Source organism: Xiphophorus hellerii, chromosome 22 (genome assembly GCF_003331165.1).
Source record: "Xiphophorus hellerii strain 12219 chromosome 22, Xiphophorus_hellerii-4.1, whole genome shotgun sequence".
Classification (NCBI taxonomy): Eukaryota; Metazoa; Chordata; class Actinopteri; order Cyprinodontiformes; family Poeciliidae; genus Xiphophorus; species Xiphophorus hellerii.
Genome location: NC_045693.1, coordinates 5,321,021 through 5,347,112, shown reverse-complemented (window position 1 = coordinate 5,347,112; position 26,092 = coordinate 5,321,021). Strand labels below are relative to the sequence as shown.

At 36.6% G+C, this 26,092-nt stretch overlaps 1 protein-coding gene across 1 annotated transcript in view; it reads left to right on the top strand.

The window, feature by feature from the left end:
• Window positions 1–1,624: 1,624 nt before the first annotated feature.
• Window positions 1,625–26,092, top strand: part of LOC116713483 (gamma-aminobutyric acid receptor subunit pi) — a 65,299-nt gene continuing 40,831 nt past the window's right edge. Inside the window, exons 1-2 of the mRNA XM_032553660.1 lie at window positions 1,625–2,176; window positions 19,621–19,709. Of these exons, the coding sequence (XP_032409551.1) occupies window positions 19,657–19,709 (53 nt within the window). The 5' untranslated portion in view covers window positions 1,625–2,176; window positions 19,621–19,656. The remainder of the gene's footprint in view (window positions 2,177–19,620; window positions 19,710–26,092) is intronic.

Sequence of the window (26,092 nt, the reverse complement as noted above, 5' to 3'; positions counted from 1 at the left end):
GGGAAAGTATGCAAGGGACTAGGAAATGAATCTGACACTAAAGAATAGAATACAATTAAACTAGAGTAACAAGGAATAGCTGGAGACAAGGAATAACCATAACTAGAAACACTAAGGAGTGAACTAAAATGCAAACAAAACTGATCTAATCAAAGAAAAAGATTAAGGATCACAGAATAATCAAACTAGAATGAAATAATCAAAACACCAAAACAACCCATGGCTAGACTAACTATAATAATGTCTAACCATCATAACATTCAAGAAGAAGAGAGATTAAATGTCTCAGATTTTAGTAATGTTGGTGCAAATGTGTGTATGAACTCCACAATAATGGCTCAAGACCTTCTGAAGAAGTAAGTTGAAGCTGGAGTTCATTACAGAGTTAATTACTGTTGGCAAATTAATTCAGGGAAAAGACTGAATGGTCACTGATGGTCACTGATGGTCTATGCATTTTAAGATACAAAAGCAGCAGAATTTCTTGCTGCAAAAGATATTGAAGAAACTTCTCGAAGCATCAGCCAGGATATTAAAGCTTAGCAATGAATGGGTAGCTGCAGAAACTGAGCATGTGTTCTGATTAGCTACAAAGTGGTTTCAGGACCCAGTCAAGCTGAAATTTATGACACGTTTCTGGTAGAACAGATTATGCAGGGAGTTCTATGAAATGTCAAGAAATGTACACATTTGATTTGAATCAAAAATCATATCAAAAATATGTTTCTCTTGACATTCTGGCATTTTGAGTTTATTCTGATTTAATGTCTGACAGCACTGAAATGTCTGTACAAATATGAGTAGCTACACATTTCTTTACAGAGCAGAAGTTTTAGACAGCTTCAGCAGCGTAAGAGCAGTTGACAGTTATATAGGGGATGCATGCATGGTATGCATGTGGTTGAATCATCGTGTCATGAAATGTCCTTGCATGTGGGGCAAACAAATGTCATAGTAGTGCATTGTTAGCACCAGTCTGTAAGTAAGTGCTGATTTCATTGTGGCTCTGTGTCTTGTGACCTCCAGCCATGGTTTTGAGTCTTGGACTTCGCGTGACGACACTGCCTTCCGCCCTGCTCTCATATCCAGGATTCCCACTGATGCCTGTTTTAGACATCGTCCTCGCAATGCAAATCAAATTTACATACACATCAGTGATCTGCATATGTGTCCAGTCGTGTCCACACCGAGCCATTCCTTTTGGATGCTTATCTCTCTTCTCCAGTTAGTTTGCAAAAATGTACGGTTTCAAAGAACTCACTATCTTGCCCAGCCATGCTTGGAGTGAATGGCTGTTTGCTAACATAGGGAAAACCACCCACAGAGGCATTCTTATGCTCTGCACACACACCCACGTCCTACAATTAAAACCCACATGTGGACCAAAATCAGCTTCTGCCTGACTGACCGCTCCTCTCTCCCCTTTTGGGCATCCAGGATGGGAATGTAAACGGCTCATCAACACAGGAATGACTGTCAAGCTCTCTGAGATCACATTCTCCATCTTGACATGTAAAACCTCAGTGTACTTCCTGGAGTTTTAAAGCAATCGAACTGCCATTGTGTGAGGGTGAACAGAAAGAGTAATAGCTTTAAGAGGTGCTGCGGAGCGTGAAACGTGCACTGACACGATTATTGTCACTTGATTTCTTCAAAGACTAAAATAGAAAGGGGAGGTTAACACGCAGCTCACCATGTGTTATATGTCAGATCTGATCTCTGTGATTTAAATATGTGACTGGCCGTGGAAGGTTTTTGTCACCAATAGTCCATTTGAAGCAGCAATAACAAAAGAAGACAGGGGTTTCATCAGTTTCATACTGTAATCAGAGGGCGTAGAAAAGGTGAAAGCATCATGTTTTTTGGAATTCAACACATGCGGATTTGGAGACTCCAAATCAGCTTCGACTACTTGGCGTGCGTCATTGCGCAGCGGCGCGTCCAGCTCACGGTGGTTAACGGGAATCTGCTGACAGGGCACAACCAGTTGTTTGTGCAGGCATATGTTTGCGCGGATCAGCAGGTGCTACCTTAGAAAAAAGATCAAATACGTGTATGGAAGTGGAGATTTCAGCCGCGGCGAATTGAGGGAGAACTCTTTCATCGAAGGACTCTAATTTCCAGGATGCGCTGACGGACGCGTGTGTGACATGATCGTGGCGATAGATCGGATCAGGTAAATTCAGTTTCCACTTTCGCTATGTTTGGTAGATTTTTAAAAAATCAAATAATGGGTATATATGTTTTATATGTGCTGCTGCTCTTTTATTTTTTGGAGACGTTTAATTGTTTTGGTGCCCCTCTTACCAGCGCAGCGCATCTTTGAAAGGAGCGTCCTGAACCCACAGCGCGCTGATTAAATAAACTTTGATGTGCAGAAACGATTTTTTTCAGTTATGCAATCTCCAAAATATCCATACATATGGATCCATGTTGCATCCATATCTGTATCAACAATAATTACGTGAAATATGCCTGCATGCATGCAATTCGCTGCACATCCTTGATGCCCGAGCTCTTGCACCTGTGCGTAAAACCCTGTTTATTTATGTTGATGAAGGTTAAAGGCTTAACAAGCTTTTTCCTTGTCGGAAAACCCTAAAATAGTAAATTGAGGACATCCCCTTCAGGGACTTCAAATAAAAACTCCAGTTCCTGTAAAATGCATTCATTTATTCCAACTGTGATGCTCAGAAAGCAAACTGTCATCCGTAATTGTGCTTGGGAGCAGATAAAAAAACACCCCAAGAAAAATAACTAAAAGCTTAAAATCAGGGGAAAAAACCATTTAATGAACCCTAAAGGTATGATACTGTCCGGTTGTGAATTTACAGCAGCTGGCTCCAGAAATTTATCAGGGCTTTCCAGTGTGTCCTGGGGGCATTTTAGAAAACTAGTCCAGTCATTTCAATTAAACAGTGAATATCGAAGCTCATGTCTCATTTGGTCATATTTTACCCAGCAGCTGTGCTTCAAATAAAAACAGTTAAGCTATGGAGTCAAAAGACAAATGCCCCCAGATATGGAAGATTTCCACTGCCATAAAAATATGTAATTAAAATGTTGCTAATGCTCCATGAAGCCTTATGGTGCATTTTCCCTCTAATTTCATAATCTATATTTACCACTGAGATAATGTCTGTAATCAGTGGAACAAGTGCAGATTGTGAGGCACACTTAATTGAAGAACTGTTTTTTTCTTCTTCACAGTCCTTGGGCATGAACTGCCAGCTGTCTCTCAGAGTGCAGGTCAGCCATCACAAGAAAAAGAGGAAGAGGGAATTAGATTTAGGGAAATAGAGTTGAGGAGATAATGAAAAGGGCTCCGTGTTATCATCAAAACACCAGAGCTGGGAGCGTTTTCCTCTCCATCGTTACTGGACAAAAGAAAAGGCTTCCTATACTCTGAAAAATATGAAATAAACTGAAACAGTTAAGTAGAAGAATGCTTTCCTACTGATTAAGAGTGTCTCTGTACACATGTGCATGCACCCTTCTTTAATTTTAATGCAGATCTTGAACTTTAAGTCTTAGCACAAAATGAGAAATGAAACAATTTCAAAACTTTTGACATCTTTAAGATCACATAATATGACCTGTACAACTTAAAAAAAACCTAATTATTTGGGATAAAAACATTAAGAAATAAAATGATTGTACACGCTTAAACTACTACTCTTTAATATTTGATTTAAATTAATTAATCTTTCTTTCTCAGTAGGACTCACAACATACCACATCTTAACAGGGCAATATTTGCTTATTCTACCTTGAAAAAGTTTTCCAAATCCCTCAGATTGTGAGGTAATTTCTTAGCTACAGCTCTATTTAGATGATCCCACTTATTTTCCATCAGATGCACTTATGGACTTTGACTAGACCTGTGCAAATCTTAAATTATTTTTGCCAATTTGCTTAGATTCACTATTAGGCTGAAAAATAAAAACCCCGCTCTAAAAGTTTTGTGTTCAAACTGACTGGTTGCTAGAACTATTCATAAATTTAATAGCATCAACCAAAACCCTAGTTTTATATAAATCAACACAGATCATGATGCTGCCACCACCATTTTCACTGTGGGCTCTTTTAGTCATGCCTCAGTGTTGCTTTGTGCAAAAAAGAAAAAAAAACTCATGGAATTGTAGCCCACAGATTTAAGTTTGGTTTCAACAGACAGTAAGACATTTTCTCTCAAAGTTTTGGAAGATTTTAGATGGGATTTGGATATTTATCTTTGGATGAAACTGTACTCTTTAGTCCACACAGATGGAGAATAAAGAAGGATGCAGAACACATCCAGTCATTGATGGACATTCTTTTAGGTTCAATTTTTTCATCAATTTTGGAAAACATCCAGTTTTTGTAATGTCCCGGTTTTACTATTTTTTTCCAATCATAAGTGATTATTTTCACAGTGGCATGGAATAAATATACACTGGTGTGTATTTTTTTTCTGCTCTTCTCCTGACTGATACCAATGTGACCATTTGATCCTTTACAACCTTCAACTTCTACAAACAATGGCTTTAGTAAATAATGGAAATAAAGAAAGACCAAACAAAAACCCTATTGGATAGAATAACGTTGTTTATGTGGCTCAGATTCACTAATATTGATAGCTTGAAGTCAAGAACACGAAACACGGAACTGAATCAGAAGGTGTCCAATTTTTGGCTCCTTTTTATGATCGGTTTGGTGCTGAAACAAGTGTTTGAAATTGTCCCTCATGGTTTATTTTTATCACAAAAACTTTTCAGTGATCAAACACTAAATCCATGCGTAGGACTGAATAGATATAGAAAATGGATGAACTCATACTGTTCAAGCTTATTTCATCATGGCAGCATCTGTGCCACTCACTGGTCTGGGACCTTGCTTTGACTCACTGGCACAGTGTCATGCATCTTCATTAATGCGGTCTGATGGCAGAGGTCCTATGGTACTGTCCCGTCATTGGCTGTCACATTGTTCTATTGTGTCTCAAGTGCAACCAGTTTTCCTCTGGCATCTTATTCGTTTGGTAAGAATGTGGCAAACTGTGACCAAGGGTGAGATTTGTAAGGACTCTAAATCTTTTATTAGTGGACTGTAAGAGACGGACCTGCTTTCATTTGCCAATATTTCTCTAACTGAATCCATAAATGTATTGTCAGCAAAGCATCTAGTAAACAGCTTGCCAATGTTTTTGTATCCCACAGTATAGTATTGGATTATATTTCAAAAACAACTTATTCTTGTCAGATTTAGTGACGTCTGAAAGGGGAAGAAGTGCAGTTGGAGACGTTAGTGTGAGTCAGCTTCTGTAGGATTTCAAACAACTTTTGAAAGTTTCAGTTGGAATCTCTCCAGAATAGAAAACAACCGACAATCTGAAATTCTTAAATAGGCAACATTCTCCACGCATATCAGCACCGCCTCGAAAAGACTTGTAAAACAACTTATGTTTTTGCAGAATCATAATCTAACTCTAGGTGAAAATCAACTTCATATTAAGAAAAACTGTTTTATTAAATTATTTTTGCCACACTTTTTGTCCTCTCTTGTGTAACACCTTTTGGCTGAAGCAAATTATCTGCACCCAGTTTTCATCCTAAATTATCTCACAATGTTTCCATAGACGCAGAGAGAGGGATCTTTGAACCACTCCTTTTTGCAGTTTCTCTAGATCATCCAATCTTTTCTTAGAGCTTTTCTTTAGATTACTTTTTGCTATTACGTCAGACACAGCTGGAGCATTTCCTCCAGATATGCTCAATTTTAGTCTCATCTGAAAAACAAACACTTCCACTTGGATTGCCAGATGTGTTTAACAAACAGGTAAAAAAAACATTCCTCCCAAACAACCAGCTGACCTGTGGATGACCTTTTGTTATCTTCAAGTTGGCACTTTTTGAGATTCGTCCTTTGTTTCATATCTCAGCACCCTGCTCCCTGTATGTGGTAATAACCTTTTGTCCTCATCCCACCTTCTTCTTTATCGTCAGGTCAAATCTGAAATTTGTGCTACATCCCAGCATCATTCTTTACAGACATTTTGTACACAAACACAAACGGAGTCAAAAGATAGAGTTAATGTTCCATGTTCAGTTTCGGGATTGATTAATGTACAAAAGTGTAATCTTTTAGATCACAGCTCTAACTGTAACTATGGGCAAGTTTAGGTAAGCAGCTACTTTCTTGTAGCCAACTCTTCTTTTATGAAGAATATTTATTTTGTTTGAAGGACATGTTCTTCTATATTTTCCATTTCGAATAATGGTTCAGAAATAAACCTCACCCTTATACAACAAGGAAGCATGAAGCTGTGGTTTAATAATCAAAAGCTTACTCTTACATTTAAACAGTAATGCATAAGATAAATTACTCAGTTACGTCCTTCAATTGACCTCTGGAGATTGGTACCAAACCCCAATGACTCTGCAAGAATAAGCAGGTGTAGATAATAGACAAATATCAGTTGTATTTATTGTCAAGAAAATCCGAGCTCATCCCACTTCCCCATGCTGGAGATTTTAGTTTAACAGTAATAATAAATAAAGTTATCTTTAAAATGAATCACTCAAGTGACATCAAGGCCCAACAGTAGACTTAGGTGTCAATAAAATAAATCTGGTTGTGTGTGTTGTTTTTGTCTCATGCAAACTTTGCTTTAATTCTACTTTTTTCTATCTAATCATAAGAAATCATAGTCAGACAGAGAGAGTCATTAAACAGGAAAAGCAGGTTTCCTGGAAAAAGAGGAAGTTTCCAGCCTGCAGATTTATAAAAAATAGCTGAGACTATTCCTTATCTCAAAGGTTAAAGTTTTAAAGAATGAAATCTAAACATTTTGAGTAATTTGATAAGATTCAAAGTAAAATACTTATATTAATATTGGTTTACTTGTAATAATATTTACACGTACATTTGTGAGAACACTTACAAGAAAAACAAGTAACTGTAACTTTGGTATCAAATAATTAGAATCATGGATTATTCTTGGTTTCTTTTCGGAAAACATCTGTAATAACTCACATTAGGATTATAATGCGAGTAAGTTATGGTTATAAAATTATAAATGAATGATAAATCAGAGAAGCTAAAGAAAATAAATGTGATATAAATGTGATTTTGACATTAAACTTGAAATGGTGTAAAAGGTGTAACTGCAATTAAACATCACTGATATGTTGGAGGTAGAGAGTAGGTGAAAGGTGAAAGGCAAGGAACTAACAGGAGAGCAGAGATGATCAACGCCTTATTTAGAGGAAAGGTTGTGCAGGCAAGGGACATATGAGGTTGAGCAACCCTGAGACATTAGCACAGACATTAGGACATAATGTCTGTAAGACAGTGATGGATATGAGATCATCTGTCTGAGCAGTCAGAAACCCTATAAAAGGTGGGTGCAAAAGAGGAACCTTTTGTTGGATCCTCCGGGCAGCTTCGAGCCAAGAGATGGACAAAGAACTCTGCAGCTGAAGAAGAGCCGGGGCCACAGAGCCGAAGACTGTCCTACTCATGGAGACCAACCCGTCAGGCCCGCAACATGTGGCTTCGAATCGCACTTCTCTCATCGGCTGGGTTCAGACCCCAAAGACAAAGATGAAGACAAAGGCAAAGACAAAGAAGAAGAACTGGTGCCTTTTTTCCTGCCAGCACCAAGTCCTGTGTGACCTCACCATCCATGCGGAGAAGAAGCTCATCAGACCTGCGGAGATCCCTGCCTTCATCGATCAACATCTTCCTCCTGCTGCAACATCTTCTTCATCATCAGGCCAGGTCTGGGGTTCGAAACGTCAAACTCCGTCCGTCTCTCTCAAAGGTTCCCTTTTTTTTAGTTCTCAGTATCAGCAGTAGGGAAAGATAGACTAGATGATTGATTTTACTTATTTGATTATTTCTGCTACTGAATTAAGCTGTACTGACCCTTGCAAAAATGCTTTACTAATAAAATATTTAGCATAAAGAAAATCTAAAAGATGTTGTGGACATTCAGTTAATGAGTCACCTTAAAGTTCTTTGATGGTTGTAAAATAGCTGTGATGTTTGATTCTGGAGAGGAAAAAGTTTAAAATGTTTTTAGGTTGCTGGTAGCCCAAATTTAAAACGTCATCCTTGGGACTCGCCCGAGTCACTAAAACCTACCTGGTTCAATAACAAATGCAAGTTGTAAAATAGAGAACGAGCGACCGTTAACAGGTGTGCTCTGTGAAACTAGTTGGCTGTAGGCTGCTCAGTCTGGCTAATTCACAGGGGGAAGAAGGGTGGGACACCTGGATGTAGGCCGTCAGATAACCAGGCGAATCGTTTCTCGAAACCAGCTTAAACAGAGTTTACTTCAGTTCTGGACAGGGTAAATCCCAGCAGATTTAGGAAACTCAATTAACCCGTTAGAAGGAGAGCTGGTAGCACATCTCCCCTCTCAGAAGAGGAAGCAGAGAGTGAGAGAGTAGAGACAGAAAGGAGGGGGGGGGGGGGGGTGTTGCGCAACAACATTATTTACTGGTAATTATTAAAGTTGCCAATAAGTGTGGTGAATGTGATTTTGTTTAAGACAATTATTTAAGGAATACATGTCTTAACACTAAATTCTGGATTTAATGGTTGTAAATTTATACTAATCAGTGTTTGTTTTTAGAATTTATCACAACTACATGTTTACAATCAAAACCATCTTTTTTAAAATCACACTCTCCTCCATCATTGCTGCCTTGCTGCCAATCCCCACCACACCGAGTCTGTTTAGGTTGCTCAGAGTAATAATCATGCAGAGTGATGAACAACAAACCTATCTGCTATCCAGAGAAATTGATGTCAGGTGGAGTCTGATTGGATGCTTCTACCTACTAATAAAACAGCTGCAGTTCCTTGCAAAAATATTCACACCACTCTGAGTATTTTCATAAACCTCTATGTCAGGGGTCTTCAGATCCAGGTCTATTGGGCCGGTCCTGCAACCTTTAGATGTGTCTCAGCTTCAACACCCCAGAGTCAAATAATGATGCTGTTAGCAGGACTCTGGAGAACTGACTGCACACTGAGGAGGTGATTCAGTCGTTTGATTCAGGTGTGTTGGACCAGGGATGAAGCCAGGCCTGGATTTGAAGACACCTGTTATATGTGCTTTACTTGATTTTGATTAAGTCATAGTTACTATTCCTTTAAAAACTGCTCAGGTTCAGTCAGAATGGATTATCAGAACGGCTTTGTCAAATTTGAACATGGGCTGGAACTACCAGTCTTGAGAGATTTAGTCAGAATACACTTATCTTAAAAGCCCCAATTAGTGATCTTAACAACCCTATTAGTGTCATTGTTCTGAATAAAACTAAAAGTCTGATGTGTCCAAACTACATTGAGACCTGAAACATCATCGAACAAGAGAATAATTGCAGTTACTTCTGTATTTTGCTCTGTCCACCTTTCCATCAACTCTAAGCTGTTTCCCTGCCTCTGTGAAAGATTTGCACACCTGGAGCATAATGTTGCTTCCATGGTGTGCCATCATTGAGAAAAGGGTTTTTCAATGTTCCATATTTAATGTTTTGCATGTAGGTCTCATTGCTTTCAGTTTTGGTTTTATCTGACCTTCGTACCTTTTTTTGCTAATCTTTAAACTGGACTTATTAAAGTTTTTTTTTTTAAACAGTTCACCAGTCTTGCAACCCTTTTTTTGTGTAAAATTAACATTGTTAACTTTTATATTGATGGTGTTTATTCACAGAACAGCTGTATTCATACTGAGATTAAACTACAAACAGGTGGGCTTGGGTTATTCAGTAGTTTTTATTTAGAGATATCAAATCAAAAATGTCTTAGTGCAACTCCCACCACCAAGAATTCAGTTGGAAATTTTATTATGTTAATTTATCACAAAAAATCCCTACAGAATTATTTCATCAGAATAATTCTGACTAAATAAGGTGACAAAATATAAAGCATTCAGGATTATGAACTGCAAGTTCAAATAATATCTTTTGTTTCTTTGAGATCTCACATTGATGGTTTTTGAAAAATAAAAAGTGAACATATGTGACCCCAAGTATGAGTCTGATGACAGAATTTTACACCAAAATATGTTGTTTATGATCTGGCAGAACCCATAAAGAGCCGACGATAACACAACCACTGACAGACTGGTGACTGAGATGAAACTAGTCCTCCACACAGCGATGTGCTCCATTACTTTGTTTCATCCCTCGCACATTAGTGATTCTTTTAGAGCTATTTTGGTTTCAGTGTACTTGTAGATTCTCTGAAGAAATCTTTAACACCCGAAGGAAAAGGGAGCAGTGAAGCAAAAAAATTCAGTAAGAAAAGATGCATTAGCTTTACATTTAAGATGCACACGATGCATTCGTTTTTTATTTTGTAATGTATATTTTGCAACAAAGTTTCTCTTGCAACGAGTGACTGGTGTGTTGCAGAACTGGTAACTGATTAAACAGTTGTATGGTGAAAGAAAGCTAAATCTGCATTGGTATAAAAAATGTTTACATTGAGGGAGAGGCTTGTAGTGTTGAAATTATTCATCTAACATAATCATAAAATTTCCCTAATTACAAAACTCATTACAAACAGTAAAAGCTGTTTGATGATGCATTGTGACATTAGTGTATTTGCATGAATAATTTCAGACAAATAATTTACTGCAAGTCAAGCCTTTTGTTTTGTGGATTAAAGAATCTAAAAATAAAAAACACCACAGTAAATGGTCAACAGGTTTATAGTTATAGTTTGAAATCAAATTTATTGACACAGGCAAATTTGTGTCTTTTTTGTTTCATGTGAAATGATTTGAATAAATAAAGCAAAATGGCATCCCTTAATATTTACTTTACATTTCACAAGATTTTTTTTTTCTAATTTATTTAGTTAAACACTTCATGTTATTTAACAAATGAAGAAGTGCATAGACAATAGCAGCTTAATATGTATTTAATATGTCAACTATAGGTTCTCTTAATTTAATTTGTTGTGGCAGCACCTTTTGCTGCAATCACTGCCAACATGTGATCACTGTAGTGCGTATTTTCCAGGTAGTTTGCCAAATCTTTACAAACTGTTTCTGATTTGAATGAAGGTGTTTTTAAATTGCAATTTCCAGAGCTTGCAAAAGTAAGCAATATAATTAAACAACCTAGGGTTACATTTTGTCTTTGGTCATGACTGTTGGCTGAAGTCCAGTAAACACTGTGGTTTGAATTTGTCCTTTAACTGGTGGGTTGCCAGTTACAACCTCTGCTCTGCATGTAGTTCAACATCTCATTTTACAGTTAATCCTCAAATAGAAACAGAGAAAAAGAAAATGATTCAAAAGTAATTTAGCTTTGTTCCTCATCCAATATTCATTGAAAAATATCTCATTAGCAAATATGGACTTCTCCAGTATTTAAGAAACACAACTGCTAAGTGTCAACAGTAACTTTAGTCTTAAACTGGTGTTTTTCATAGAAACAAAACAAGGATCAGGAAAAAAAATATATATATAAAAGTGGGCAGGAGAGCAACTAGTGTTTGTAGACAAAATGTTAAAATGAAGTAGTGTGTGCCGCTTTGTTAATAACTTCAGTACAGATGAAGCTTGGTTTCAATTAGGTGAAAGGAAACCAACCAATCGTTATGCCTCTGCCTGCCTGCATCTGTTTGCTGTCATTTGTTGCATCATGCTGCGTTAGGTTATGATGCTGCATGGATTTCAAGGACATGTTGATCTAATATCTTTATTAAAAACAAAATAGTTTCTGATTATTTGCATTCACTCTGTTTTGATGGGATGCCCACTCAGTTTTAGTGCCACATTAATCTCTGAGCTGATCCTGCTGCTGTGAGTTATTAAGGTTTTAAATCATAAAGACAGCAGTGGATTTGTACTTTGTGTTTTCTCGCAGCCAGAGTTTGCTTATTGCGGTCAATATTTGTAAATAATAAATTGGATTCATGCGTCCAAAAAGATTTGTAATAGTCAGACAACAGAAGTAATAAAACCATGGTTACAATGGAAAATTATTTTCTTTTTTTTTGTTTTCATATAGAATTAGTTTCAAGACATACAGTACATTGCATTCAATAAATGCTGTGCAAAAAAACAAAACAAAAAAACAAGCAAATGCAATTTGTGGAGACATTGCAGTGGGACTACATTTCCCAGATGTCTCCTAACCTGTGTGTGTAGAGTTCTGACTTCTGCACACACTCATCATAGACATGTTGTATCATTACTATTATTATTATTCTTTTATTATTTAATTTTATTGATTTATTGGAACCATCATTTTGCTGGGGGACTGGAAGGATGATATTTTTGAAGAAAAAACAATAGCTGAACAAGTTTCAGTTTATAGTGTATTTTCTTTAATCTGTACAAAGTAAAAATAATGTACGGTTAGATATGAATATATACATCCAGTAATATTTGCTCAAAAGTATCTTAGCAAATTGCACCATGAATAAACATTGTTTTGGTTAAACTAGGTGTTTGTTCCAGCAGGACCATGATCCAAAAAACTAATCACACCTGGTTTTGAAACAGGCAAAGGTGGCAAATTCCTATCCTTAAAGTCAACTCTATTGAAAATTGTTTGGCTAAGCTCAAAAGCATAATCTGTAGTTAAATAGTCTCCCAGAATTTTTGACTATAAAAAGCATATTGGTTGTTTCTTAAAGAGCAATAAGATTAAGATATTTTTAAAGTGAGTTGAAAGGTAAGCCATGAAATAATTTTTATCTTGACTATCACCTTACATTACCACACAAATCTATGCAGTGTGTTCTTCTGGTGTAAAAAATAGTCAAGATATGAATGAGTTAAAACAAAGTATCTGGTTTTCTGTGAATTTATTGCTATCATTTTGTGTTAGAGTCTGTGCAATCTTTGCTAGACATCACCAATTGTAATGCTTTTCTTTGCTAAATTGGAGCGGCTGGTTAATCAAAAAATATTTGTCACAGCAAGGCACACATTTCTCTGCTGAGATTAGAAAAAGTCACAGTTATTTCTGCTGCTAAACCACAGCACATAGTTATTACCCTAATGGAACGCCACCATAATCAGCGTAATTAGTCACACCTGTGCTTGCCCAGCTATGAGATCCTAATGACCGCTTCCAAAATCTTCCCATTTACAAAGCAATGTTCTCCATTCATTTCTAACAGTTTGTTTAAAAATCTAAATAGTAAATGAGCTGCAGGCTCAAATTTAAAGTTGCAGAGAAACAGTCTAAATTTTCATCATATTATTAATTTTTATTTGTTTTGTAGTAAAATCAAAAGTGAAAATTGTCTTATGTAATTTCTCACTCACGAGGAATTAACAGTAAATTAAAACAGAGAAACCGTAAAACACAGAGATTCAGTTTAATACGTTCTGATTCTAGTCATAATCTATACAAAAGGAGAGAAGATTCAAAAATCTTCTCAGAGATCATCTTCACCGAAAAATGACATATTCCTGAAGTTATGCAGGTCAAAGCAGAGAGGGAAATAAATTTAGGATTGGGAGACATTTGGTTTGGACGAGCACCTTGAATGCCACATGCAGCTGATGTGACTAATGCAAGATGCCTTGAAAAATAACCTAAAAAGCAATAAAGGAGAGAGTATCCAAATAATTAGATGAAGTGACTCAGCTCTGCCTGACATATCAGTTTTATATTTGCTTGTGCCCTTTTCAAGTCGGCTTAAAATCACCCTGCAGACAGCTGACTTTGGAGAACTGTTTCCCATCTTCCCACATTAAAGTGTCCCTTGATCAGGATAACCACTTTGCATAGGGACAGAGCAATAGCCTTTTTTATGAAATAAATATTTTCAAATGCTCTACTCCAGGTGATGGAAGGCTGTTTGTTTTTGTGTTTTTTTTCATCTCTCCAGCTGAAAGAGGTCCAGTTTCCTCTTGCAGGTTTGTTAAAACACATTTTTGAAAAGTTGAAGATTTGTGAGACATCAAGCCCTGTCACGTATTTAAACTATGCATGTCATTTATGATGTGCCTTGTTCAGTTATATTACAAGTGTTTACAAATTAAGTGTGTAAAATATAGAGTAATACATTAACATAACAGTGCTCCCAAGATATCACCTTAATGATTTTGTATTTTCAATTGATCAGCCATTCATCTTTGACTGAAAGTCCAAAGCTGATTTGAATTAAGTGAATGTTGATTAGAGCAGACAGTGGCTATATAGTATAGCCTAATCTAATCTAACATAGCTCAGCCTAGCATAGCATAGCATAGCAAAAATTAAGCTGAAAAATCCAAATAACTTTTATGTAAATTCTGTTAGTCATTTGAGATCCATCTGCTTAGTGCAGAGTAACTTTTAAAATTACTCTGGACTCTTTAAAGATTTTTATAATTCAAAAATGAAAACTATTACAATCAAATCATCCTCAACGTTTTCCACATCTAATACAAGACTTATCCTTCACAATACGATTCAAAAACAACCAAATATTTTTGAAGGACATTCCAAAAATCTGGTTGCAAAACTGTGGATGTCGCTGGACCCTAAGTTTGTTACTGCATCTTATGATGGAACTTTAAAATTGTGTCTTCTTCGTCAGGGCCGTCTGACATCTTGACTTTATTTTTACACCTCTACCTTGAATATGTTCTCCAAACCCCTCTGGTTGGGGGTAAGCAAATTTTCAGCAGTGCAAACAGTGTCTGCATAGTGCAGTATGAAAAATAAATATCTGCTCATGTGTAGCACATGTGTAAAGTCTGTGCTTTTACGTGCAATACACATTGCAAGAAAGAAAGAGAAAACATAAAAACTTAATTGGTGGCAGTCTGCTCAGAGATCAAATTTTGTATTATAAAGTGCAAGATGTGTAGAAAAGTGAAGGTGAAGTGTTTTATATCTACGTATCTTCCATCACTGAAGTGCAAAGCAGATACACAACAGTGTGACTGGGGTTTAAGAAAACAGACAAGCTCGAATTAACCATACCTTTCTGAATACCCCATCCATCAAACTGAAAGTTAATCTATATCATTTTTATATAATAACATACATTATTTATTTCATTTGCACATTTGGTGTGAGAGTTTAGGATTCTATTTTATGCGTACATTTTGATTGAGGACACAGTCTTGTTTGAAGGCTTTGTGTGATTTATATGCACCTGTCAAAAGATCACAAAGTTATTTAAAGTAGATGGCAGATGGATCCAATTACTGGTGAGGGGGAAACAGTGTTGTATTCATTACTCTCTGACCTCTCAAATCAGTTCACTGAGGTTTTGAGATTGGAGTCACAAACTTTGCTTCATGCAGCACTTTGAAAGGAGTTTTGTCTCGACCGCTTATACATGGATTACAGGGGCTTATGCACGGATTACAGTGGCACAACCAAAAAGTGAAACTAAAAAACAAGGCAAGATGAATTTTACATAACAGTCGCTCTCAAAAAGCTGGCCCTTATGATTATTGCTTTTTGGTTTTGCACGCATTCATCTTATTATTCATCTAAGTTATATAATTTAAAGTTCACGCGCAGCATTACCCATTTCCAAGCATGCACTTTCATTTGTAGCCTACTTAAAAAAAAAATGTTTTCACTAATTGTAGTGGTGTAAGTAGCTGCTCTCTGTAATGGCGCTGTGTCAGGAACATTGCTGAATTCCCAGAAGTCATTTGCTGTAAATTTACAGAGCTGATTACCTCAGTTACTGGTTCTACTCAGTGTTTCCTTTCCTCTGGTCCTCTGATGAATGGCCCAGGTTTGCATTCATTGACAAAGCAGTTTTACTTTGAAAAATGATCTACTCTCTACTAACTTCTAAAATGGTTTTAATCTGAAACCTAAGCTGTACAAAGACATTTAACAGAATTGAAACTGGCAATGCTAAAAAGGAAAAGCTTTGAGTGAACTGCTATGTGTCCCCTCACTTATTACATTTAAGATGGAAAATAGCTGCCAGCTGCTGCTAATTACATCACTTTATTAAGTGATCATCATCTCTGTGACAAATTTTAAAACCAGGAATTTTGCCAGTTTTCTGATCTGCATAATCTGACGGAGAGTTGATACAACATCAAGGTGGAAATACATCAACAATGATCTCAGAGAAGCAAATGGTAATGCAATCTGTAAAAAAGTATAATCTCATTTCCAAACTATTTGAAGTCCATCAATCTGCATTAACATGAGTATTTTTATTTATTTTTTTTTTACAAATGCAAAAAAAAAAAAAAAGTAAGACAGTGCCAATCTTTTCTGGATGGATCTGTAAATAAAAACCATCAGGAGTTGAAATGAGAAGTATTTTATCTCTTATTCTTTAATTAAAGGAGACAAATATAGAGAAGTTTAACCATAATGAGCAACAACATGTTTTTGAAAACCAAACTTGAGTCAAATGTAAGTCCATCTGTCAGCAGGATAAAGCAATCCTAAACAGGGTCGTCAATAATCTCAGAGTGGAAAATCTAGAACAGAGCGGAGAGGAAGAAATAACATTGGATTAAGGTGTTCCAGTGGCCCAGTCAAAGTCCAGACTATCCTAGAAGGTTGTAGTAGAACCAAAAGAGAGCTATTGAGAATCAATTACCTGCAAATCCTAATGAACCGAAGCAACATGGTTAGGTTTCCATTTCAACACATCTAAATTAAATGATTCTGTCATTAGCAGGTCTCTATTAGACTGTAACTAAATGCTCAGGAGATAATTCAGACATTTTATTCCACCCTCCATTGTGGATAAATTAAAATAATTTTGCAAAAAATGTCAGGAAACTTTAAAGGGAGCAAATGCTCTTTTTCAGTTCTCATGCATCAGAATATAATTTCTGTGATCTTTAATGTGAAACCTTTGAACATAGGCTACAAAGTGATGATTCTGGCCCTTTAAATAGCTCATCAGGTCATTGCAAAGTGCTGTAATTTGACAGCTGGGTCACTTCCAGGCAAATGTGAATGATTCAGCCTTTTAAAGCCGTGCTAAGCTGCAAATATACAGTAATTCATGCTTCCGTCTGCTGGTGCCAAAGTCAATGTTTTGCATTGTAAAAATTAACATTTATAAAATCTAATACTAATGTTTTACATACAAACCAGAATGTTCGACATGGTGTTAACAGGAGCCAAGTCTTTTATGTGTTTTTTTAATTAAACTATGTATCTAGGCCCACATCATGTTAAATAATTCTGCTAAATTCCCCCAACTCTTACCACTCCATAATTGCTCTGATTTACAGCCCAGAGTTTACTACAGTGTTTACACACCAGTGCAAAAAGTCCAGAAAACATTTTACATAAACTGAATATTATATGTACCCTTATTTTTTTTGTTCATTTATTTAGCATAAATCGTTCTCAAGTGGAGATTGCATGACTGTAAACTGAAAAGTGAACATTTCACTGTACAGGAAAAGAGTCAGACAGTCCTGCACACTGAAAGGACATAAATGAATGTTCACTAGATTGTGAATATTATATTTAAGTTGTGAGTTTGTACATTTTGGTGAAATGTAATACTTCAGAGATTTCTCTTCATTGTTTCTAAAAAAAATAATAATAAAAAAATCAAAATATCTGTAAAACATTTTCAAAGTTATGTCTTAATTTGTAAAAAAAAAAAAAAAAGCAACAACTGGTCATGTCTGGAATAAAGGAGATGGAGTTATTTGAAACAGAGATTTACACATATTTCCACAAAAACTGGAAACACAGAAACAACAATTTGATTCTTACAGAAAGAAAATTTTGGATTAAAAAAGCAAGATCACAAAATAAAATATTTTATCTACTGTCTGCTCTTCTCCATGGCCTTTCTGCCAGCACAAGCTGACTGCAGCCTGATTTTCTATGAGGTTTAATAAAGTTACAAACAGTGACGCGATGTGTGGTTCAGTCCTCTGGAGATGGATGTGTAAACATTCAAAACCTAAAATAGAAGCTTATATTTAAATTTTGACCTTAACTGAAACATTGTTATGTTACAAGCTTTTATTCATTCTTTAATAAATTACATATTGTTCAAAAAATATCTTCACACGAAAAACAGAAGAATATTTTAAATAAGTTCAAATTTGTCTTTTATTAAAATTCAAACTTGTGTATGATCTTACCTTTATTTCCATATGAAGTCCTTGCATCTGCCCTTAAACCACAAATAAATTCATTCTTGTTTGCCTTCATTTTTAAAAGTCTGGCTGCTTCAATGAGTGGAGATTCTGGCCAAGAGAGTCGCTCTGGATTGGTCCCATTCCAACTCAGTGTTTTCAGTCTCTTTAGTGTGTAGAAGAAGAACCGTTGTTTGCCATTCTTGGTATTTTATTTATCATAATAAAATGTAGTCACCAGCTACCAAGGCTTTTTATTTAAATGTCCAAATATTTTAAAGAAACAAATCTAAAGATCAAACCTATTAAAGATGCAAAAATGCAGTCATTACTATAAAATTTTAATAGTACGTTTGGAGAAACAACAAGTTGTGGACTTGCCAGTTTTATTTGTATATTTTATACATAATTAATTTACACAACATACTCATAAATTATTCTCTCTTTTTCCTTTTGCATCTGCAGCCCAGTGTAGACCTGCAGGGAGGAGGACAGACAAACAACCAAGCCTGCACAAATTCTTACTTCGTTTGAAAATAAAGTCACATATTACCATGCAAATTTTAAATAAGACCGTATCGTTATGGTTTCACCTTGCACCTATTTTTGAATTAGGTCGTTTTGCCACAAAAAAATTAATTAGCAATATGATTCTTTATATTATTTTTATCAGCTTTCATGGGTGAATTAAAACAGTGAAAAATCTGAAAACAGCTTAATTTCTCATCATTTTTGTTTCATAAACATCTGTAATGTGTCTTTAAATTATGTCTATATATTTGTGACAAAATTTGACAGTTCCAAAGATTCTGTGTCAAACTCTGTATGATACAGTGTCAAATGTGTAAAGAATGACTTTCTGGATATCTCTGTGGAGCGTCCCACAGAGATATGTAGCAGACGCACAATCATATGACAGAGTCACATCACTGTCAGTCCTGCTAATGACTCAGTACTAAAGTTTTATTTCTGCTTCACAATATTTTTTTCTTGATTCCAGCTTTCCATCCATCTGTTGGCTCTCAGCTTTTAAGTCTTTCTGGCCTCTAAGGGTTTTTCTCTCCGTTTCTGCTTTTATCTTACTGAAGGTAGAAACTGGGAGCATGGGAATATATGCAACAAGAGCCCCCGCCCAGAAGGGAAGCACATTTATTACTTCCCAGCCAAGTCTTGAGCTCAGTGCCAGTGTTAAAGTTGGGGTGAAGTCTTTAACGAGGTCATTATGTTGTTGACAGCGTGTCCCCGAGGTGAATCATCACTGCTACTTTCTGCCGCGTGATTTTTTAAAGCCACTGGAGAGACTGTGCTCCATTTCAACGTCTGTGAAAGAACCCAAAGTCACAGAGAAACAGTCGTTGCCTTGGAGACCTATCTAAGTAGATAATATTCGTGAAACTTTGGATCTTTAAGATTCAAAATAGGAAATGGGACACAGACCATCTGCAGTAGTGGTCTGGTAGCTATAGGTCTGCTGGAACTTCATTTAAATGCAACAAATTATGCAGTTGCCAGTGACGGTTACGATCCTGTCCCCTCAAATAACCGTTCTTTGTGTTTTCTCATTGCAGATAAATTCAACCAGGCGTCTTCCCTCCTTTGCAGCCATGGCTCACTCCGTGTCTGGAGGGACTGTGCTCACTATCCTCCTCATTAGCAGGTAAGGCTGCAAATAGATAAGAGAAATATAACCAGTGGGATGAACCGCCACAATGCTATATTAAGAGCCAGGGAGCATAATCAAGTCATGTCAGATTGTTATTTGGTACAATGCCAAAGATTGTAATGCAGAGAGCCGAGGAGGAGATAGAGGCATAGTCATGTGGTTTCATTTTCCCTTGAACCATCAACGCTCAGCATAGACTCCTCATGCATCAGGCAAGAAGAAGCCTTGAAATTCCACTGCCACATTTATGACACTGCTGAGCAGAACTGATGAGGAAGGATCCAGCACTACATGCATCTATCACTGAATACAATTGGGGTTATAATCCCCGCTGAGGTCATAAGGAGAGAGTGATTGGATGTTTTGGTGCACATTTGCCTGCTACTGTGAGGAGCCGCCTCTCCTGTATGCATTGTATTTTCCAGGCACAGAGTGCACCTTCCTCACTGAAGATAAGGCAAGTCGTCTGGTTCTCACTGAATTTTCCCTGTGTAGCACAGCCTTTCTTTGCACAATCAGATGTGGTGTTATGCTTGTTTCTGCCGCACAAGCATGTCATCAAATGTTGTGTGCACGTGAACTCTTCAGAGATGTGATGAATTAATTTTGCATGTGTATTAGGTGACAAGGAGAAGTAGAGAAATTGAGAGGGATTGTGAGTCTTCAGTCTGGTTCCTGATATCCGAGACCAGATTTTAGGCCCTGCCTGGACTGCTCTTTCATTTGGGTCATGTTCAGTGTTGTATAGTAACGAAGTAAAAATACTTCACTACTTTACTTAAGTACATTTTGGAGTACTTCATACTTTCCTGGAGTATGAAAATGTTTGATGACTTTCACTTTTACTTCACTATATTTCCGAACTCAATTGCGTACTTTTACTCCGATACATTTTCAATGTGTGGTTTAGTTACTCGTTACAAAAAAGCGAGAGAGAGAAACGAAGTGTTTTGACCCCACCTACTGATTAGCAAGCAGGCTACCGAACAAAGTCGTAGCCTGCTTGCCTGGCTTGTTCATCACCTCCAATAGGATACACCTGTTTCGCTTCTCCCATTGTTGGGGAAATCAGAAATCGGAACACCTTGCATCGGGTGGGACGAACAGAGAAGAGTGCTGCCCGCACTGACGCGGCTCAGGGATTACGTGACACGCAGCGCCGTGCCCTATAATCCACTGTAAACTATGTAATGTGTTTTGAGGCAATTGACCAAAATCCCGGACAATTTTTAAATTCCCCCCGGACATCTTTTTAGGTCTGAAAAGTAGGACATGTCCGGGAAAAAGAGGACGTCTGGTCACCCTAGTTCAATGGGGGACAGAAGCCATAGCGATAGCAATTTAGACTAAATTTAACGAATATAGGAAAGGCATGCAAGTTCAAAACCACAAACCATTAACATGTGCTACTCTTTAAAACTGGAACAATTTATTAGCAGGTTTCATTTTGCCTGCACTTGGTTGGGTACATTATTTTAAGTTTATTTGACAAGTTTACCAAGATATAAGAAATGTCATTCAAACTTGCCTTGTTTTACTTTTTACTTGTACTTTTCATTACATTACTTGAGTACATCCATTTTTACAGTAATTTCCATACTTAAGTACAAGAAGTTTCAGATACTTTAAGACTTTTACTCAAGTAACATTTCAGTCAGTGACTTCGACTTTTACCAAAGTCGTATTTTGGAGAGGTACTTGTACTTTTACTTGACTCTGAGATTCCAGTACTTTATACAACACTGGTCATGTTCTGAGTAAATCTTCTGTGCTCCAGTTGTTTGTAACCCTTGAATATTCCACTTTAGCAGTAGGACAACACTTATAACATTTGACAAGGTTCAGACAAATATCTCTGCAAAAAACCAACATTTTTAGTATTTTTGGTCTAGTTTCTAGTGCATAATAACTTAGTGCACCAGAAATAAGTCAAAATTAAGTTACAAGTAATTTAACACAAGAGCTGGATCTAATCCAATAATTCCTTAATATTGTTACAAAAGTAGCAGTTCCACTACCAGGTTATTTCACTTACTGGAAAAATGTCATATTTGTGGGTATAAGTCCAGTAAAACTCATGATTAACTTCCTGGTTTCAGACAATTTAACACGGTTTGTTTTGTTAAATGTATTAGGAAGAAAAAAAACCTAAAAATAACTAATAAATTAAATTTTAAGTTCCCTCACTATAAAACACATTATTTACTCAAGATGGATTTTGTCTCAGAGGAACTGCTCAGCAAGATGCATTAATCAAAAGTAAAATCAAAAAGTAAACAAATTAGTTATGCACAGTGGTGCTCTGGTGTAAGGAGAAGTTGGTATACTTTTCATTTCTGCCCCAGTTTTATTTTTAAGCAGATTTTTTTTTTTTTTTTTTTTTAAAGGCCAATACTTTAAATAGTTAAATGACAGAAAGCTACAGAGCACAGTAACCCAATGCTGACTGACAGGATATCTTAAATATCATTTAATCTTAAGAAGTACTAATCAAATGCAGAAAAAGCTACAATATTTTAATGGTTTCTCAATAGGTAGTTGTGTCTATACATTCTGCCACAGCCAGCTCTTTGAGAACATTCATGATCTTGATGTGGGCCAAAATGAAAATGAGTTTGAGACTCCTGTCTTAAGATGAGCTCGTCCAGCCAATCAAAGATCCCCATTCAGCCAACTGCAGTATGAACAAGTTTAAAGTTGCAAGTCTCACAAATGCAGAAATGTCAACTCTGCCTCTCCCAGAGAATATTGGCAGACCACTTTGGTGCTCAGCTCTGAATCCTTCGATAGCTTTACTGTGATCAGCGGAGAGCTCTACGCTTTGCAAGGAGAATTTAAATGCAGCGCAGCTTGAGGAGAGAAAACAAAAGTGACATTGGAGAAGGGAAGAAGCAAGCCAATACAAACTTTACAGGCTTAAAGCTGCAGCAAAGTAAAGCGTGTATGACCATGGCATGAAATGTGTGGAGTGGATGTTTTCTTTTAATGCTCAGGATGCAAGATGCCACGGATTAAAGGAATGTTTCCCGATGCTTCAATGTCAGTCAAGTCTCAGATTCTTTCATCTGCTCTTCTTTTCACTGACACACTCTCGATTGTTCTATCCCAGAGTACAAACAACAAAATTGAAGAGGACAGGTAAAAGATCACATCTCAAGAAGGTGAATAAAGTCTGTCACCTGAGAAAGTTGGACTCAGCTTTGACGCATTAAAACAGGTTAAAAGATTCTTCATTTAACGCAACAAAGTGATGGTGGCGGAAACTTCCTCATAAATTGTTTAAAAGTAATGTCTTTCATAACTCATATTGTTAAAACAGATCAAAAGAAAGTTAAAAATTCAAAGTTTAAGCAAGAAATTAAAAATTCATGAAGTGAGTCAAATGTATGAGAGAAAAGAGCATCAGAAATGTTCCCTTTAGCAGTAAATCTAATAACTGGCCCACTGGGCCTTAAAGAAACAACATAAATCATATGATTGCTTTTAAAAAAGAGGCAAATTTTTGTCCCTGTTGTGACTCCACATGTCTCCTGAAGGAGTGTGCTTACAGAGCAGTGTAGTTCATTTGGAGTGCTGTCAGCTTTTTGTTGTTTGTATTGGTTAAATGCTTGCAATCCTTCTTTCTGCATGGTAATATTGAGCCAGATGGAGAGCTACGTGGACCGATGTACCAAACCCTAATCTGACGGCTTTTGGAGCTCATTCACTTTCAATTTTGTTGTAATCTGGCACTAAATAAATAAATAAAACAATCAATAACAGCTTTTGTAGACAAATTTATCCAAGTCTGCGTGTCACATTTGATGTGATACATCATCATCTGCTGTTTTCATTCAAAATAGCTTGGATATATAAAGAACATTTCTTCCGCATAGTGGATAAAGAGCATATATTAAACTTTAAATGCATTTTCAAAAACATTTCAACTGCTGTTAATGTATTCTTTTCATCATCAGAGTTGGAGCCAATCTGCAAGCATAAATAAATTATAGGATTACCTTAATTTCCCCAGAGTCTGCTAAGGTATTGGTTGCATAGGCGGTCTTAACCCAAATGCAAGAAAAGTGTAAAACATACCAGATTTCTTCTTTTTTTTATGTTGTAGACCAGAGGTTTTCAACCAGCCCCTGAAGGGCCCACTGCCCTCCAATTTTTACTTGTTTCACTGTTTCCATACACCTAATTTAAATAAATGGATGATTAACAGCCTTCTACAGCACTGGAGGCAACGCAATCATTTGATTCAGGTGTGATGAAGCAGAGAAAAATCTAAAATATAGAGAACTCTGGGTCCAGTTTTAAATCCCTGCTGCAGACTTCTAGTTTAAATGTGCACGGTGTTGTTTTTGAAGATCTGTAATGTTGTTCTTGTGCCAAACATACCTTTTAGAAAATAACTTTTCAAACTAAAACTTCTCCCATGAGGATTTAGGGCATTTTATTGGATTTTTTTCTTTAAATCACAAAGACTAAGTTTCCTTCTTAAGTGTATCAGCAAATGTTACAAAGGCTTGGTCATTAACCGTTCATTTGATTCACCTGCGTTGGAGCAGAGACGCATCTAAATGTTGCTTAGTGTCACTCAAACACTGGAGTTGCAGACCTGTGCTGTAGTGCATTTAAAAATGCATTTCTTAAGAGAACTTTTGTTGCATAATCTTCTTAACTTCAAAACAGTGAGCTGTATATCAAGATAGTGTGGATTCTGAGGTAATTTGAGTAGGGAGGTAAGTGAAATGCGGATTCACAAGGTGCTTTATCACAATGGTTTTAAAGGGTGTTCCTCAAGTGAACTGATTTGGACAAGTTAATGCTCCAGGGCTCTCGCTATTGTCACATCACTGATTCCAACACTTAAAAGAAGATAACATCACTGAAGTTAGACATGAAGCCAGAGCCTATTTAAAGCTTGAAGGGAAGGCAACACAGCTTTAATACTGACTTCAGTCTCCATGTTAAAACTTCTTAGAAATGCAAACACAACTTTTTCAGTTTAAAAATCTACCAGTGAACCTGTTGTTACCTAAAAACTCCAATCATAAACTTAATATCCAATATTTTTTACCTACAAATATGGGTGACAGTTGGGGAGTTAATTTTATATTTCAGCTGCAGGATTCACAAATTCTAAATGTTTTTTTAAATCCTTTCCAATTCTGCTTTGTCTGTTTTTCTGTCAAATGGATACAGGAGCGAGATGAGAATGAATTGAGCTAATCAGCCTCCATTAGAAATCAATACTGCATTCAGTGACGTTAGACAGATTTCCACTTGGATTCTTAGAAACTGCTTCCAGGTGTTTGATTGTGGTCAAGTTTTCCCTGAAATCCTGAAAGCTTTTCCTGTAAATTACAAACTTTATCAAAAGCAAGGTTGACTAATTTTAAACTCTCATTTGTGGCTGTAACTGTCCCCATGCATTTACTACAGCATAAGATCAAGATCTGTTTTCTGTCTTTTTGAAAAAGACTTGATGGAGCTGCTTGTACGGTTGCAGGTTTTCACTTGGTTGAGCACAACTCTGTGTTTTGTGATGTGGTTTTGATTTATGCTCTGGAGGGGAATATCACTGGCTTGTCTCAAGTCAGCTTTCTGACTTTGTTGGAGTCAGATCAACAGAGATGAGCTTTTGATCATAACTTTCCTGACAGCTAAATAATGAGGAGGCTTTCATTCTTGCAAAACTAATCAAAGTTTCACATTATATTGACAGTTTTTTGCTTTTAAACTGAAAACTTTTCTTATGTGAGTTTAATTCTTTTTCCTGGCCTGTGGAGAAACTTGTTTTATATTTTTGCAATCTTTACTCTGTGTTTTTCCCCCTTCTTGTTTACACTTGGTGAATAGTTTCACATTAGTTGAATGTTCTTTTGGTGTTCAGGTCTGAAGGATGTTTTGTCTCGTTTGACCTTTGTTGTTGACATATTCCAGCCACACTTTTCAGATATTTTAAAAAATAGATTGAAAAACAAGTTTAATTTCACAATTATTCTCTATTTTAGATTGTTCTAGAAAACATTGCATTTTGTGGTCGTAACGTGTCAAAATGTGAAAAACTTCAATGGAAATGAATACTTCTGTAAACCCTTGCATATATGTGTCTTCCATTCCACATGAGATGCAGCCATTAAGCTTTCACCGTCAGATTTTCTCCACTGTTTCCCTTTGCACACTGCTTTATCACAGCACTTCTTTCAGTGACGCCTTGGGTATGACTTCTCTATCCTTAAACCACATTCATGTGAAGTTCTCAATGAGAAGGCTGCACATCAGAGTCTTTATCCTCACCATGCTGAGTTGCAGCTTGCTTTCACTCCCATCACTTGGGACCAGTACAATCATTTGTAAAACCGCCAGTGGATTTGTTCGTCTATATA